Source organism: Dama dama, chromosome 25, assembly GCF_033118175.1.
Source record: "Dama dama isolate Ldn47 chromosome 25, ASM3311817v1, whole genome shotgun sequence".
NCBI classification, from domain to species: Eukaryota; Metazoa; Chordata; class Mammalia; order Artiodactyla; family Cervidae; genus Dama; species Dama dama.
The window spans coordinates 76439002-76453639 of NC_083705.1; the positions used below are offsets into that span (position 1 = coordinate 76439002).

Consider the following 14638-nt stretch of genomic DNA (forward strand, 5'->3'; position numbering starts at 1 on the left):
GGTGTACACTCCGGGGTCGTCTGTGACCGTGGGCGCAGACGCCAGAGCGTGGCTGTGGGTTTGACCCCAGGCTCGTGGCCGCCATCCTGGTGCGGATGCCATGTGCCATCCTCGCTGGCAGAGCGGCCTCCGTGTGTCGGCGCTGTCTTCTGGACAGCCCCCCGCATCTGCTGTGAGATGCTCCAGACCCAATCCCCACGCTGAGGTGGGGGCTGGCTCTGTGCTCAGAGTGCCGGGGTGACCTCCGGCTGCACTCATGTGGGGCTGGGACCAGAGAGCATCTTCTCTCTCTCTGACCGCGGCCCCTTTGTCCCCCCAGTGTCTCTGGGGATGGCTGGGGAGGTGGGCGTCTGGCCCAGACAGAGTGGGTGGGGGGGGCGGGTCAGAGCTCAGCGCCGCTGCCTGAAACGGCACCAGCACAACTGGATTCACGGCCCCCCTTCCAGACCCGAGTGGCGTCACCCAGCGCATGTTCCTCCGGCCCTTCCCCTGCCGCTGTGTTTAAACAAACGGCTCTGGAAATACCATTCCGAGAGCTCGTTTTGCTTTTAACTATTGCTCTCCCAGTTGGCCAGGTGCTTGTGGTGTTTCAACAAAGGCCCACAGGGTTCCTTTCACGGATGAGCTCTGAGTTCTGTTCCGTGAAATCTGCCATCCTTGGCATGGGGGTGGTACCTGATGCGCCTGAGGCTGGGCAGAGATGCGGTTCTGGTCTCCGTGATGGTTTACGGAGAGGTGGGTCTCACATCTGGTCTCCGTGATGGTTTATGGAGAGGCGGGTCTCACATCTGTGGTTCTGGTCTCCGTGATGGTTTATGGAGAGGCGGGTCTCAGGTGCGGTTCTGGTCTCCCCGATGGTTTTATGGAGCGGCACTGTCCCCAGTCAGATGCTCCACCGTCTCTACCTCGAGGGCCCATCCCATCCGGAGCCATTGGCTGGATCCTGGCGCTGCCGGCGGAAAGTGGAGGCCCCGCTGAGGTCACCCCAGGCGTCTGGCAGGGGTGGAGCTCAGCGCCATGCGGGTTCCCCAGGGGAGGGGCTGGTGGAGGCACTCAAGGGGGACTCAGAGGGTGAGGACCGCAAGCAGGCCGTGGTCGGGTGCCCCAGGTTCGCTGTACTGGTCACGCCTGCTGGACTCACCCACGCGGCTTTGCAGGTGGAAGCCTGGGCAGGGTTTGTGGGCCTGCCTTGAGACGTTGTGTGTCGGCCCATTCATGGAAACGGCGACCTCGTGGTGGGGGGCCCTGCTGGTTCCTGGGGGACTTGGGGGATGGAGGGGCCCACATCAGATGATCCGGTGAGCGCAGGGCTGGCCGGGGTGTAGGGGGAGCATGGGTGAGGCGTCTCCTGGAGCAGGGAGCCTCACCATGGACCCTCGGGCTCAGGGTGGGGCTGGTGTCCGAGGCCCCAGGCGCTGCTGCTCGGAACCCCACGGGGGCTCCTCGAAGCCGCAGCGCAGGTCCGCACTCCCGTCCGTGACCTGAGAAGCCGTTGGTCTCAGAGCTGGAACGTGTGGCCTTTGAGCCCCTTGAGCAGGGAGGCCAGGCCCCTGGGGTGGTCTCCAGGAGCGCGTGTCCAGGGGTCCTGGGCGGCGGTGCAGCTGCCCTGCGGCGGCCCTGGGCCACACCCCAGCTGGTGGGACCCCCCTCCCTCAGCCAGCAGCCCTCGCAGGTGGTCGCCTACACCTGGGCAGTCGAGTGAGGTGCTCTGTCAAGGGGAGACGTGTCAGTGTGAGTTCCCCAGGTGTCCATCACAAGCGCCCACAGCAGGGGCTCAGGACAAGTGAGGTTGGCTGTCTTGGCTCCGAGGCCAGAGGCCCTGAGTCCAGGCCTCCCTTGCAGGGCCATGCTCCTGCTTGGGTGGGACCCACACCAGGCCCCCAAGAGCCGGTCAGCAAGGCTGGGAGGCGGCTCTTGGGCACAGGCCGGGCCGTCTGGATGGAAGGCCTCCTATGGTCCCTGCGCGTGTGGCCTCACTGGGCATTGAGCTGCCCATCAGGGGCTGGCGTGCGGTCCAGGAGGCCGGCCTGTCCCTCCTGAAGAGCCAGCTCTGTGGGCTTCCAGGAGGAGCCGTTGGGCCCCATGTGTGCTGGCCTGGCCCCCAGGGAGCAGGAGCCAGGGCAGGGTGTCCGCGTGTGGGGGTGGGTGGGCCGTGACTGCACGGTCCCGGTGATGAGCTGTGCCCCCGCGCTCCTCACGTGTACTCACGTGCACGCAGCCAGCCCCGAGCACGCCGCCTGGCCTGGACTCTGGCTGCTCAGCCTCTAGCCTCCGTGTGTAAGGCTGTGACATCCGCGTGGAAGCTGCCAGTGCCCGGAGTGGGGGTGATGGGGTGCGCGTGGTCCGCCCCCAGCCCCCTGCTGACACCCTCCCGCCCTCCCGCGCCGCAGAACATCCGGGCCCTGATGAGCGCCGAGAAGACCAAGGGCTTCTGCCAGCTGGTGGTGTCCTCCAGCCTGCGGGACGGCATGTCGCACCTCATCCAGTCGGCCGGCCTGGGGGCCATGAAGCACAATACGGTGCTCGTGGGCTGGCCCGGGGCCTGGAGGCAGGCGGACGGCCCCTCCTCCTGGAGGAACTTCGTGGGTGGGTCCCCGGTCCCGCCCCACTCGGAGGGGGCTCGCGGTTCCCCGGGGCGGTTCCCGGCTGGCCTGCCCCAGCCGCAGGGGGGTGGGCTCGAGGGCGACCCCGGCCCTCCCCTGTCCAGCTGCTCCCCAGCGGCCCCGTGACCCGTGACCGCCCCTGCCTGCAGACACCGTGCGTGACACCACAGCTGCCCAGCAGGCCCTGCTGGTGGCCAAGAACGTGGACCTGTTCCCCCACAACCAGCAGCGCTTCAGCAGCGGGCACATCGACGTCTGGTGGATCGTCCACGACGGGGGCCTGCTCATGCTGCTGCCCTTCCTGCTGCGGCAGCACAAGGTCGGGGGGGCACGGAGGGAGGCAAGCGGGGCTTCCTGGGGGAAGGCTCGCAGGGAGTGGGGTCCCCCGAGCGTGGGCTCGGGGGTGGGGTTGCCCGAGGGCAGGGTCGGGGGCAGCAGGACTGACGGCCCCACCCCCCAGGTGTGGAGGAGGTGTCAGATGCGCATCTTCACGGTGGCCCAGGTGGACGACAACAGCATCCAGATGAAGAAGGACCTGCAGACCTTTCTGTACCACCTGCGGATCAGCGCCGAGGTGGAGGTGGTGGAGATGGTGAGGGCCGGCGGGCGCTGGGCGGGGCCTCTGGTCCCCACAGCCCAGGTCTAGTCGTCCTCGGAGTCCATCTCGAGCTCCTGGGTGGCTGCGTCTCGGGCTCCGCCTGGCTTCGAGGCGGGCTGGGCAGTTTGCAGCGAGTCCCTCAGTGTAGCTTTGCCTGAAGTCACCCTGTGGGTGTCTGGGCTGTGAGTTCGTGGCGGGAAAACGTGACCACAGGACCAGCCGCTCAGGATCCGAGCCTATGGCCAGAGGGAGGTTCCCAACGGTCCCGTGCAGGCGGACGGGCCTGTGACCAGAGCCGGGGCAGTCCTTCCTCAAGGGCCTCTCGCGTGTCTGTGACCATGGCCCCAGGAAGGGTGAGGGCATTTGGTCGTGACTGTACATGCTCACGGCCACACGTCCTGGGACAGGCTCGCTGGGGCCGTGGCCCGCTCTTGGGGGGTGGGGCTCAGTCCCGTGCTTCGGGTCCGCAGGTGGAGAACGACATCTCAGCCTTCACCTACGAGCGGACGCTGATGATGGAGCAGCGGTCACAAATGCTGAAGCAGATGCAGCTGTCCAAGACGGAGCGGGAACGGGAGGTGTGTGCGGTCCACGGGCGCCCGGACAACACACAGCCCTCAGGCCAGGGGCTCCGAGGTCACGGGGGCATTTTCCCTCCACGCCTGGTCCTACCCCCTGCCCCTCATGGGCCTGGGCTCGGGGCCGTGTTGCCGTGTCTGTCTTGGGTCCGTGGGGCTGGCCGGCTTCTCTCCCCACGGGGGGTTGGTTCCCGTCCTAGAGGGCGTCGCAGCCCCGGGCCAGCCTTGCACTCTCGGGAGCCGTGAGTGCCCGCGATCCTATGTGCCTGCAATTGTGTGGGCCAGTGAGTGAGGCTGCACTTCCCCACCCCCACCAGGCTCAGCTCATCCATGATAGGAACACGGCTTCCCACTCGGCCATGGCCACCAGGGCCCAGGTCCCGTCCACGCCCGACAGGGTGCAGATGACCTGGACGAAGGAGAAGCTGGTTGCTGAGAAGCATCGGAACAAGGACAACACCGTGTCCGGGTTCAAGGACCTCTTCAGCCTGAAGCCGTGAGTGTCATGCTGCCCCGACCCCAGCTGGGGGGCAGGGGGCCCCCGCTGCCTGTCAGGAGCCGCAGCCCACACGGCCCGTGAACGGGGAGCCAGCCCTGGGCGCGGTTAGCGGGGATGTGGGTGAGGAGGCCGGTGAGGCTGCCGTTGGTGTTCCTGGCGGGGGTCCCAGCACCCAGAGGTCAGGGCCAAGCCCCAGCGGGGACCCTCCAAGCTGCCCTTCCACCCTGCTTGGCTCACAGCTGTGGCATTGAGCTGAGAGCCCTGGGGCTGGCCCCGTCTCAGTGCGCGGTGTGGCTGGACCTGGGAGATGGTGGGTTCTGGGTGGGAGGCCAGGACAGCGTCTGCAGAGTCTTGGGTAGTGGAGCTGAGCCATGGAGCCCTACGGGTCACAGGGTCTGGGGGGCCTGTCTCCTCGAGAAGGACACTGTCAGCTGAGAAAGGGCGGCCTTGGGAAGTGAGTAGCTGTGTGACACATGCTGCGTGTCCTCCTGAAGTAACACGTTCTCTGTTTTCTCTCCCATGTAGAGAATGGGGAAACCTGTAAGTCACCCCCTTACCCCGGACCTCGTAGACGTGGTTGCTTGGCATGCACTGCACGCACAACCCCCGTGAACTGTGGGTGCATGTCCGAGTGTGTACACAGCCCCATGTGTGTGCAGGGCCATGTGTGGGTGTTCCGTGAGTATGTGCGTGTGCCTGGCCTTGTGCATGCTGTGTCCACACATTTACCTGGCCCCAGGTGTGGGTCAGTGCATGCAGGCACAACCCCATGTGTGGGTGTGCTCAAATACATGGGTGTGCTCGGTCCTGTGTGTGCGCATGCCTGTGTACGTGTGCCTGGCCTGTGTGCATGTCCGCGTGTGTGTGAACTTGCGTGTCCATGACGTATATGCCTGGTCTTTGTGCATGCATGTCTGCGTGTGTGTGCATGTCCGTGTGTATGTATGTCCGTGGTATACATGAGCCTGGCCTGTGTGCGTGTCCATGTGTGCGTGCATGTCCATGTACATGTGCCTGGCCTGTGTGCATATCTGTGTGTGTGTATCTGCCTGTTGGTGTACTTGCGCCTGATCTGTGTGTGTGTGTCCGTGTACATGTGCCTGGCCTGTGTGCATGTCTGTGTGTGTGTTTGTGTGCGTGTCCATGTGTATGTATGTCCATGGTGTACACGTGCCTGATCTGTGTGTGTGTGTGTCCGTGTACATGTGCCTGGCCTGTGTGCATATCTGTGTGTGTGTATTTGCCTGTCCGTATACATGCGCCTGTTCTGTGTGTGCGTGTCCATGTACATGTGGCACTTCCCCACCCTGGCTTTCAGTAATTTCCTGTTTAGTTCGCTCCCTCTGTCCAGAGCTGCTCAGGGCGCATACCCGAAATTCCTTCTCTGGGTAGCGCATGAGGACCGAGCCGGGGCGGCCCTGAGCGGCTCTGCAGCGGAGCGGAGGCTGGCTGTGCCCAAAACTGCAGTGATTGTCCACCCGTGTCCCTCAGGGCCAGGGGTTCAGGCTCTGTGATCTGGCTCGGCCCGGACAGTGTGTCCTCCCGTCTGCCCGGCACCGGGCACCCCTTGCCCCCAGGAAGCGGCTGCCTTTAGTCTCGTGAGCAGGGATGTGGGTGAACCTCTGGAGCCAGGGCTCCAGGCCAGGGGGTGCTGTCTGGCTGTACCTCTGTCTGCCCTGGGCCCCCTGTGACTTCCAGGCTGTGTTCCCTCCCTCGGGAGCCCCGGCTGCTCGCCCTGCAGAGCCATGGGGTTTGGGACTGCACTTGGAGCCCCTAAACCCGAGCGGATCGCACAGGGGCCAGGACACACAGGCGATTGGGAACACAGGCTGAGCCCCGTTGCCTGCTGTTCTCTCATGAATTTAAAGTGCCCTCCATGTAAAGCTTCCTGACCGAAGGACAAAAGCAAGTCTGTGGACACAGGGGCAGGCGTCCCTGCAAAAGGCGCTGTGAGCCTTGGGCCCGTGCCCCGTGTGTGCCCGGCGGGTCAGCAGGATGCGTGGGAGGCGGGCTCGGGGACAGGGCCTCCCCCGGGTGCCTCCTTGGAGTCGGCTGGAGGGATCCCCGGAAGGCAGGCGGTCAGCCCCCTGATGACACGTGCCCGCCCTGAGGGGGACTCCCTGGGCCCCGTGACCCGGGTGTGTGGATCATGGGTGTCCTCCAGACCGCCATCCGGAGTGGGGATCCGGCTCCCAGCTCCGCGCCCACGTTGGCCGTGAGTCCTCCCTGTGTCCAGCCATAGCCGTGGCCTGAGTGCCCCTCCCCGCCAGGCTCAGCGCCCAGCCCCCTGCCCCGTCTGTGGCCTCACAGCTGCTCTCTGTTCGCGTCCTGGACACTCAAGAGCCGCCCGGCCTCTGCCCTCCACGGGGCCTGTCGTCTTGGAGGCGTGGGTCTGTCCGGACCCAGACTCCTGATTTTTAGATTATATGTGTGTTTTCAGACCTTTAACCCAGAGAGACCCTTTAATATCACATTCACATTCCTGGGGTCACTGCCCCCAAACACACTGGTAATTGTGGTCCATCCTGGCAACTAATTCATGGTTCTTATAACAAAAGACCCCTGACTGCCGTGGACAGAAGCCCAGCCTGTAATTTTATCAGACAAAATTGGAGAGAGGAAACCAAGGGCTCCATTTCCCTGCTTCCCTCCTGGTAATTGGCGGCCGTAATTGGCTTCATTTGGCTGAAGGGCTGTGTTGATCAAAGGCTGTGGTCCACGATTCCTCCCGCGGGCCTTTCCCTGACCCCTCGTGGGGTGGCCTCTGTCTGCCCATCCCTCTCAGTTCGGGCCACAGGTGACCTTTGGGCCGCATCTCCTGTGTGCAGCCCTGGCCTTGGCAGAGGTGCCCGAGCGCCCAGCATATGGGGAGTTCCTGGTGCCGTGAGGCGGGAGGCCACAGCTGGGGTCCGCTCCGTGCATCCTGGAAGGCGGCTGGCTGGGGGGGTGGGGCAGGAGGGCGGGGGACATCCCCAGGCCCACTCCCCTGGGGACCCTCCCTTGGGGCCGCCCAGGACCCTTAGGTGCCCGTGGCTGCTCCGCCCACTCCTGGGGAGTGGAGATGGGGCGGGCCAGGAGGACGCGGGCACGGGGTCTGGTCACCGCGGGCAGGGGCTCTCATCCTTCAGCTGTCAGCTGTGGCGGCTGGTGGGCAGAGCTGGGGGTGGGCCTGAGTCTGTGGCCTGGTCCCAAGTCCTCCGGCCTTGGGAGCCGGCGGAGGACCAGCACCCCCCTTACTCACCCTCTGCCTGGCCCCATGAACCCCAGCCCACATCAACAGGAGCTAGCGGCAGCCTTTAAGTCTGACCCGGCCCCGGCCAGGGGCCTCCACGGGAGACGCCCGGGAGCTGGCGGGCTGCCCCGTGCCGTCCCACGGCCATGCTCGAAGCACAGAAACCAGCTCCCCTGGGTGTCGTCACAGCCCCCCGGGGGCTCTCTGTGCAGCGGGTCAGACCTGTGCCCACCCGCCCTTTCTGACGGGAGCCAAGAGGGCCTGGGCCCAGAGCCCAGGACGCGCTGGAGGAGCTGAGTGGCCGTCTCCCTCCCCAGGAGCCAGTCCAACGTGAGGCGGATGCACACGGCCGTGCGGCTCAACGGCGTCGTCCTGGACAAGTCACAGGATGCCCAGCTGGTCCTGCTGAACATGCCGGGGCCCCCCAAGAACCGGCAGGGGGATGAGAACTGTATCCTTCGCCGGTGCTGTCCCCGTGGGGCGGGTGTCCCCGTGGGGTGGGTCACGCCTCAGCACCCCCTGCTCAGCAGAGGCGCCCGGGGTAGGGGTCGGAGCAGAGGGGCCTTTGCCATTGGTTGAGGGTCGGCCTGGGCACCCAGGCCACGGCTCACACATGGGGCCATGGACTGGTGGACGTGGAGGCTGTGTGCGGCGGCTTCTGCCAGCTGTCTGCTCCCCGCATGGCCGGCAGGGGCTTGGGCTCCCACAGGTGGGCTGTGTTTGCCCTTCTCCCATCTGAACTGCTGGGGCCCCAGGGATCACCCCTGATTGACTTGGGTGGGCGCCACAGGGCCCAGGACACGCTGTGGCCACATGGATGTCCCGCAGTGGTCCTCCCTGGCCCCGAGGCCTCTGAAAGCAGTGCAGCGTGTCTCCCAGAGTTTGCTCAGACAGTCTTTAGGACAGGGCATCCCTTGGGGGCTCTTGGCTGACTGCCCACCTCAGGGGCCTGCACCCCGTGGTGGCCGGGCTGACGTGGGGTCCCGGTGGCTTCCTCCACCTCCGGCTGAGTCCCAACGACACGGCTCTTGAGAAGTCAGGTGTGCCCTTCGCATGCATTGTGAGGTTGGCTGCATCCTTAACTCGGCCCCACTGCAGACATGGAGTTCCTTGAGGTCCTGACCGAGGGGCTGAACAGGGTGCTGTTGGTCAGGGGCAGCGGCCGGGAGGTGGTCACCATCTACTCATAGCGCCCTGCCCCCACGGGCCGGCTGGGCAGGCGTGCCGACGGAGCCACAGAGCTCGCTGACCAGCACTGACATTTTGTGGAAGTTTCTAGAACGCCCCCGGGTGCTCCCATCCAGGCTGAGCACCAGCGTGCACACAAGCTTTCCTCGAGTCCACCCCCTCGGCCCCTCCCCCCAGGAGGCTGGCAGAGACGACCGCGTCGTGTAGCCCAGCGAGGCGGGAAGCCCCCGGACGGACTCTCAGAGCTGACTCCCCGGCTGGGCCTTCAGGCTGTTGTGCAGTTAGGGCTAATCTGAGCCCCGCCCAAGGCGCCCACAAGGAGCCGAACAGACCCTGGGTGGCCCTGGGTGCTGGGTCTCCCCACCTGCGGCCCCGCCTGGGTTTAGGCTCCAGGTAACGGCAGCCGACGGCGGGGACGCCTTTGGGACCTGGAGCCCCGCACGCGTGAGCATCTGACGCACACCTGCTCCCGAGACCCCGGTTCCCACTCCTCGTGCTGGAGGGGGTCGGACTGCGGCCGAGGCACCCAGCCACATTAGGGGCACTGACAGGCGGTCCCAGCTGTGTTGAGGCCTCTGACACGACATCTTCCAATGACCTGGACTCTGTCTGCACTTTGCACGTGTCATCACACCCACTGTATGTTGTTGGAGTAACTTGTGTGCCTCACTTTCCTTACAGCTTATTTATTTATTTAAACACTGAGGGGCGGGGGGTTCACTGATAAAAGCTGTCCGTATGGAGATCGCTTCAATGGAAGGGGCCCCAAATAGCCCAGCCTCAGCTCCCGTGGGCTCCCTAGGAATCGGCCTGGTCCGTGGATTTCAGGTCAGGCGGGGTCTAAGCTTCCGGATGCACCCGAGGGGTGGTTGGGCAGCGGGCAGCGGCCACAGCTAGTGCCAAATGCCATGGGTGGGCAGGGGTCTGGTTCGGGGCTGAGTTAGGCGGTGAAACCCACCCCAGTGGCCTCTGGCCCCCTTCCTGCGTCTGGGGAGGGCCCGTGGGTCCCACTCCTGAGTCATGTGGCTCACCCCGGCTGGCGTGGAGCAGGTGCACGCGGCCCCCTGCCCCGTGTCTTCACCCGCAGCCTTTCCACCGTCAACCATGGAACCGCAAGCCATTTAGAGTTGATTTCTTGTTTCCCTTTTTTAAGAAGGTTCTTTGTATCATTTTGTTAGCAGAAGAATAAAATTGTATAGAATCTGAATGTGTTGAAGGATCTCAAGTGACTCTTTCAGCCTAAAAATGAAACACTCAGAGCTGCCCCCTGCTTCCCTTGGAGTTGACCTCAGGTCTGATCAGCAGGGCAAAACCAGGTGCTGGAAGAGTGACCTCGTGAATGGGCTGAAATAAAAACAGACCAGAGTAACCACAGCGGGTGATGGGGTGCCGAGCTGTGTCCCCAGACCCGGGTGGGCAGCCTGGCCGTGAGGTCCTGCTGTCCGCTGGGGCGACTCTGCCGTAATCCCCCCGGGAGACTCGGGAGAGAACCGTGGCGAGGGGCCTTTTGTTCGGACATGCGGGCTGGGGCTGCGATGGTCCTCCTGCCCGAGGGAGGGAGACCAGCAGGTGGTGCCTAAACGCGGAGAGACAGCTGGGGCCACTGTTGCTGCTTCTCAGGGTTAAGCAGGGTGACCCAGCAGTTCCACTGCTGGACATGATAGCCGGTGGACACGGACCCCACGAAGGCATGTCTGAGCGCGTTCTCCCTGCTCAGCTGTCCCCACGTGGGAGCCCGGGCGGGCAGGACACACGCGTTCTTGATGGTGCCGGTCAGTCCTGAGACGGTGCAGGGCCGAGCTTCCCACAGGGAGCCCAGAGCATCCCGCTGTGACAGATATGGGCGTCACAGTCAGCTGCCCTTCGGGACCCAGAGCTGGGGGAGCCAGAGAGGCGTGGGTGACGGGGCAGCCACAGGATAATGGAGTGAGAGGCCGGGCAGGCGTACAGCCTGTTCAGGTCACAAAAAATGCTCCGAGGAGGGCATGACCCCTTGTTCTCCAGGCCAACTCCCCGCCTCTGCACTGGGGTCCGTGCCTCCCCGGTTTTGCCAGCAATGTCTGACTCCTGCTCTCCAGACCCCCTCACGTCTACCCCGGGGCTCCATGCTCTCATCAGTACACTCCCCCACCAGACCCCCTCTTGTCCCCCGCAGACCCCCTCTCGTCCCCCCCGCAGACCCCCTCTCGTCCCCCCCAGACCCCCTCTCGTCCCCCGCAGACCCCCCTCTCGTGCCCCGCAGACCCCCTCTCGTCCCCCCCCAGACCCCCTCTCGTCCCCCCCCAGACCCCGTCTCGTCCCCCCCCAGACCCCGTCTCGTCCCCCCCAGACCCCCTATCGTCCCCCCCAGACCCCCCTCTCGTCCCCCGCAGACCCCCCTCTCGTGCCCCGCAGACCCCCTCTCGTCCCCCCCCCAGACCCCGTCTCGTCCCCCCCAGACCCCCTCTCGTCCCCCGCAGACCCCCCTCTCGTGCCCCGCAGACCCCCTCTCGTGCCCCGCAGACCCCCTCTCGTCCCCCCCCAGACCCCGTCTCGTCCCCCCCAGACCCTGTCTCGTCCCCCCCAGACCCCCTCTCGTCCCCCGCAGACCCCCTCTCGTGCCCCGCAGACCCCCTCTCGTCCCCCCCCGCAGACCCCGTCTTGTCCCCCCCAGACCCCGTCTCGTGCCCCCCAGACCCCCTCTCGTCCCCCCCAGACCCCCACTCGTCCCCCGCAGACCCCCTCTCGTCCCCCGCAGACCCCCTCTCGTCCCCCCCAGACCCCCTCTCGTCCCCCGCAGACCCCCTCTCGTCCCCCGCAGACCCCCCTCTCGTGCCCCGCAGACCCCCTCTCGTCCCCCCCCCAGACCCTGTCTCGTCCCCCCCAGACCCCCTCTCGTCCCCCCCCAGACCCCCTCTCGTCCCCCCCCAGACCCCCGCTCGTCCCCCCCCCAGACCCTGTCTCGTGCCCCCCAGACCCCCTCTCGTCCCCCGCAGACCCCCTCTCGTGCCCCGCAGACCCCCTCTCGTCCCCCCCAGACCCCCTCTCGTCCCCCGCAGACCCTCTCTCGTCCCCCCCCCAGACCCCCTCTCGTCCCCCGCAGACCCCCTCTCGTCCCCCCCCCAGACCCCCTCTCGTCCCCCCCCAGACCCCCGCTCGTCCCCCCCCGAGACCCCCGCTCGTCCCCCCGCCCCGGGCTCCATGCTCTCATCAGTACAGCCTCCCCCCACTGCTCCTCCCCGCGGATGCAGCACTGGCTGTAACCTCGGCCGCCCGTCCGTCCCCTCCGTGTCCCTGCCAGGCTGCTTGCTGAGTCTCTGGGAAGGCACCGAGTTCCCGCCCCCACCCGTGGTGCGTGTGGACCGCGGCCATCCCGTCGTCTGTCCCGTGGGGCCCTGGCCCGCCTGGGGAAGCGTCGGGCTCTTCAGGGGGCGGAGAGGCGGCTGGGGCCCTGGCCTTGTGTCTGCTCCCCCCGGGGGCAGCAACCCCCAGCCCCACCGCCAGCCCTACCCGAGGCGCCGTGGGTGTTGGGTGGGAGCAGGAGCTCTGGAGCCCGAGGGAGGGCTTGGCCGATGCCGGCGGTGGGGCCGCTCTTCCCGGCCGTCCAGGCCCAGACCAGGCGGCTGTCCGGATGTGGGGGCTGCGGGAGCCGTGTCCTCTGCTCTCCACACACTGGCCCGCTCGCTCCCCACACTGGCTCCTGTGAGGAGCCCGGTCCAGGACAAGCTGGGGGCCAGGCAGCAGGGAAGGCTGGCACGGGGTGGGGGCATATGGGGTGGGGCCCGGGGTTGTCTCAGGTGCAGAGAGGCCTGAGGGGCGAGAGCGGTGAGGGAGTCGGCTGGGGTGGGCCAGGGTCATGTGGGGGTCGTGCGGGGGTCATGTGGGGTCCTGTGGGGTCTGGGGTGGGGTGGGACAGTGTCGTGTGGGGTCCTGGCTTGGGGGGCCCTGGGCGGTCCCGTCTTCCGTGTCCCACACCAGGGCCCATGGTGCAGGCATAAAGGACCTGTCTCGTCTGTGCTCAGGGGGTGTGGAGGAGGGAGGCCCCAGGCTGGGTGCTGGGCCGTGGTCAGCACGGCCACACCAGGGAAGCAGGCTGCGCTCTGACTTCGCCTTTCAGCCGCGAAGACAACCACAGGCCCGAGCTCAGGCCGCAGGGTCCAGACGGGCGGCACCGGCCCGGCAGGCCTGCCCGGAGCCACTGATGGAGCAGTGCCGGCCTCTCAGACCGCGCCTGAGCCTCACCATCCAGAAAGGGGGCGGGGGGGAAGATCGGAGGGGGCGGGGGCGCCAGAGCTCTTTGCCCGGGACCAGGGCTTGGTGGCCAAGCCGACTGCCAGCCCTGGGTTGGGCAGCACAGAGGCCGCACTACAGGATCTCGGAGACCCTCACCCACTCAGTGCTAGGTTTGTCTGGCAGCCGCTCTCCAGAAGGACTTTCAGAATGTGAGACAGATCGGTCCTGCTCCGAGGTGTCCAGTAGCCAGGTCTAAACAAGTAAGTTAGTTTTTTTGTTTGTTTCTGTTACAAAAGGCATTTCTCCTCCCTTGACTGGTCACCATGAGGCCTTCCTGGAGCCCAGCAAGAGTGTGGACTTGGCACCGGGGCCTCTGGGCAGCAGGCAGGCGCTGCCCCTGAAGCAGGCCGCACATGGCCCCCCGACTCCCCACCTCTGTCTCCGGCCATCACAGCCTCTTCCAGGAGGGCGTCCACTTCCCCTGACCCAGGTGGTCCGAGGGCCCAGCCCTCAGCTCCAGAGCAAGCCACCACATCCGGGAGACAGCTGTTGTCCATGTGTGGACGTTTGGTCATCACGTGAGTGTGACCCAAAACCCCGTGCGTGGTGGCCGTCCCATAGCTTCTGTCCCTTCCAGCCACCCTGAACCCATGCTGGGGTCAGGGCAGGGGTGGGCGTCCGTCCTCGGGGAGCCACAAGCCGCAGACACGCTCTGCTTCAGCTCCGTCTGAGGGTGGCCTCTCACTTACGTTTTGTCATTAAAGCCAGGGTCTGGACTCCGGCTCAAGTGCAGGCCTCCCCATGCAGCTGGCGGGTCGGCAAGCCTGTGCCCGAGGGCGGTGCAGGCAGCGGCAGGGCTGGGCGGGTCTGCGCACGGGGGAAGGCCGGGGCTGGGGAAGACAGTCTTGTGGGCCCCCGAGGCCGAGGGGCAGGGCGCATGGAGCGGGGCTCACAGCGATCACACGGGACACGGTCACGAGGAGGCCGCACACTGCCCACTCGGCCGCCAACCGAGCCTGCTCCTCCCGATATCCTGAAATGAAACCCCAGCTCCTCCCCGAGGGTGTGGGCCACAGCTCACGGACGACCAGCTCCTGGGAGACCCCGAGGGGGCTTTCAAGCAGCTGTGAGCGTGGGGTCTGGAGGAGGAGGCCCTCTTCTCCAGACATTCTTACCCACAGAGAGCCAGCGCCTCCACCCAACCCCGGTCCACAGAGCCCCCAGACAGGGGTAGATGTGGCCCCGGAGTGTGAACGCAATTTCAGGTTTAGGGGGTCTTCCCAAGACGCAGGTTTCATCAGGGAAATCCCCTGGAGGAGCCAGTGGAAACCCACTGGTAGCTACAGTCCACAGGGTTGCACAGAGTTGGACACAGCTGAAGCAACTGAGCAAACACAGACACATGGCGTGGGCCCAATTTCAGGCTTAGGTGTTTTCTTTCTCCTTTTGAAAGCAGTGAAGCGGGGTGAGAGCGACCCATACACGTGGAGTGGTGGGCCGGCCTGCAGGTCACAGACACGGACACGCCGTCTCACCCAAGAGCACGCCTGTCCCGGCCAAGCGGGCACCTGGCCGCACTTGTGGCCACATGCCGTTGCGGAGGTGAGCCAACCAACTCTATGGAAAACTCACTTGAAAACAAGGTGTGATGTTACCAAATGCACGTATTTTTATTATGACTGGGGAAAACGCAATCACAGGTTGATCACCAAGTTGCTTTACCCTTAA

At 65.7% G+C, this 14638-nt stretch overlaps 2 protein-coding genes across 3 annotated transcripts in view; one reads left to right on the forward strand and one right to left on the reverse strand.

Annotated features, from left to right (window-relative positions):
• SLC12A7 (solute carrier family 12 member 7) overlaps nucleotides 1–9905 on the forward strand; it is a 35732-nt gene extending 25827 nt beyond the window's left edge. Inside the window, exons 18-25 of one of the 2 annotated variants that reach the window (XM_061129371.1) lie at nucleotides 2391–2586; nucleotides 2753–2922; nucleotides 3064–3195; nucleotides 3672–3779; nucleotides 4097–4275; nucleotides 4804–4818; nucleotides 7828–7961; nucleotides 8609–9905. In XM_061129371.1, the coding sequence (XP_060985354.1) occupies nucleotides 2391–2586; nucleotides 2753–2922; nucleotides 3064–3195; nucleotides 3672–3779; nucleotides 4097–4275; nucleotides 4804–4818; nucleotides 7828–7961; nucleotides 8609–8700 (1026 nt within the window). In that variant the 3' untranslated portion in view covers nucleotides 8701–9905. The remainder of the gene's footprint in view (nucleotides 1–2390; nucleotides 2587–2752; nucleotides 2923–3063; nucleotides 3196–3671; nucleotides 3780–4096; nucleotides 4276–4803; nucleotides 4819–7827; nucleotides 7962–8608) is intronic. The other variant, XM_061129372.1, reaches the window with a different exon arrangement.
• Nucleotides 9906–10024: 119 nt separating this feature from the next.
• On the reverse strand, nucleotides 10025–12849 carry LOC133046527 (lysine-specific demethylase 6B-like). The gene is made up of 2 exons (XM_061129373.1): nucleotides 12188–12849; nucleotides 10025–10526 (listed from the first exon to the last, which is right to left on the reverse strand). Exons 1-2 carry the CDS (start codon nucleotides 12533–12535, stop codon nucleotides 10275–10277), a joined length of 600 nt encoding a protein of 199 aa, XP_060985356.1. The 5' UTR covers nucleotides 12536–12849; the 3' UTR covers nucleotides 10025–10274.
• Nucleotides 12850–14638: the final 1789 nt, after the last annotated feature.

Excerpts from the sequence above, each read along its gene's own strand:
- LOC133046527 (XM_061129373.1), bottom strand. The coding sequence starts at position 12,535 with ATGACCCTGGCCCACCCCAGCCGACTCCCTCACCGCTCTCGCCCCTCA. Across the intron at positions 10,527-12,187 it reads CAACACCCACGGCGCCTCGG|CGGGATGCTCTGGGCTCCCT; the intron begins GTAGGGCTGGCG and ends TATCTGTCACAG.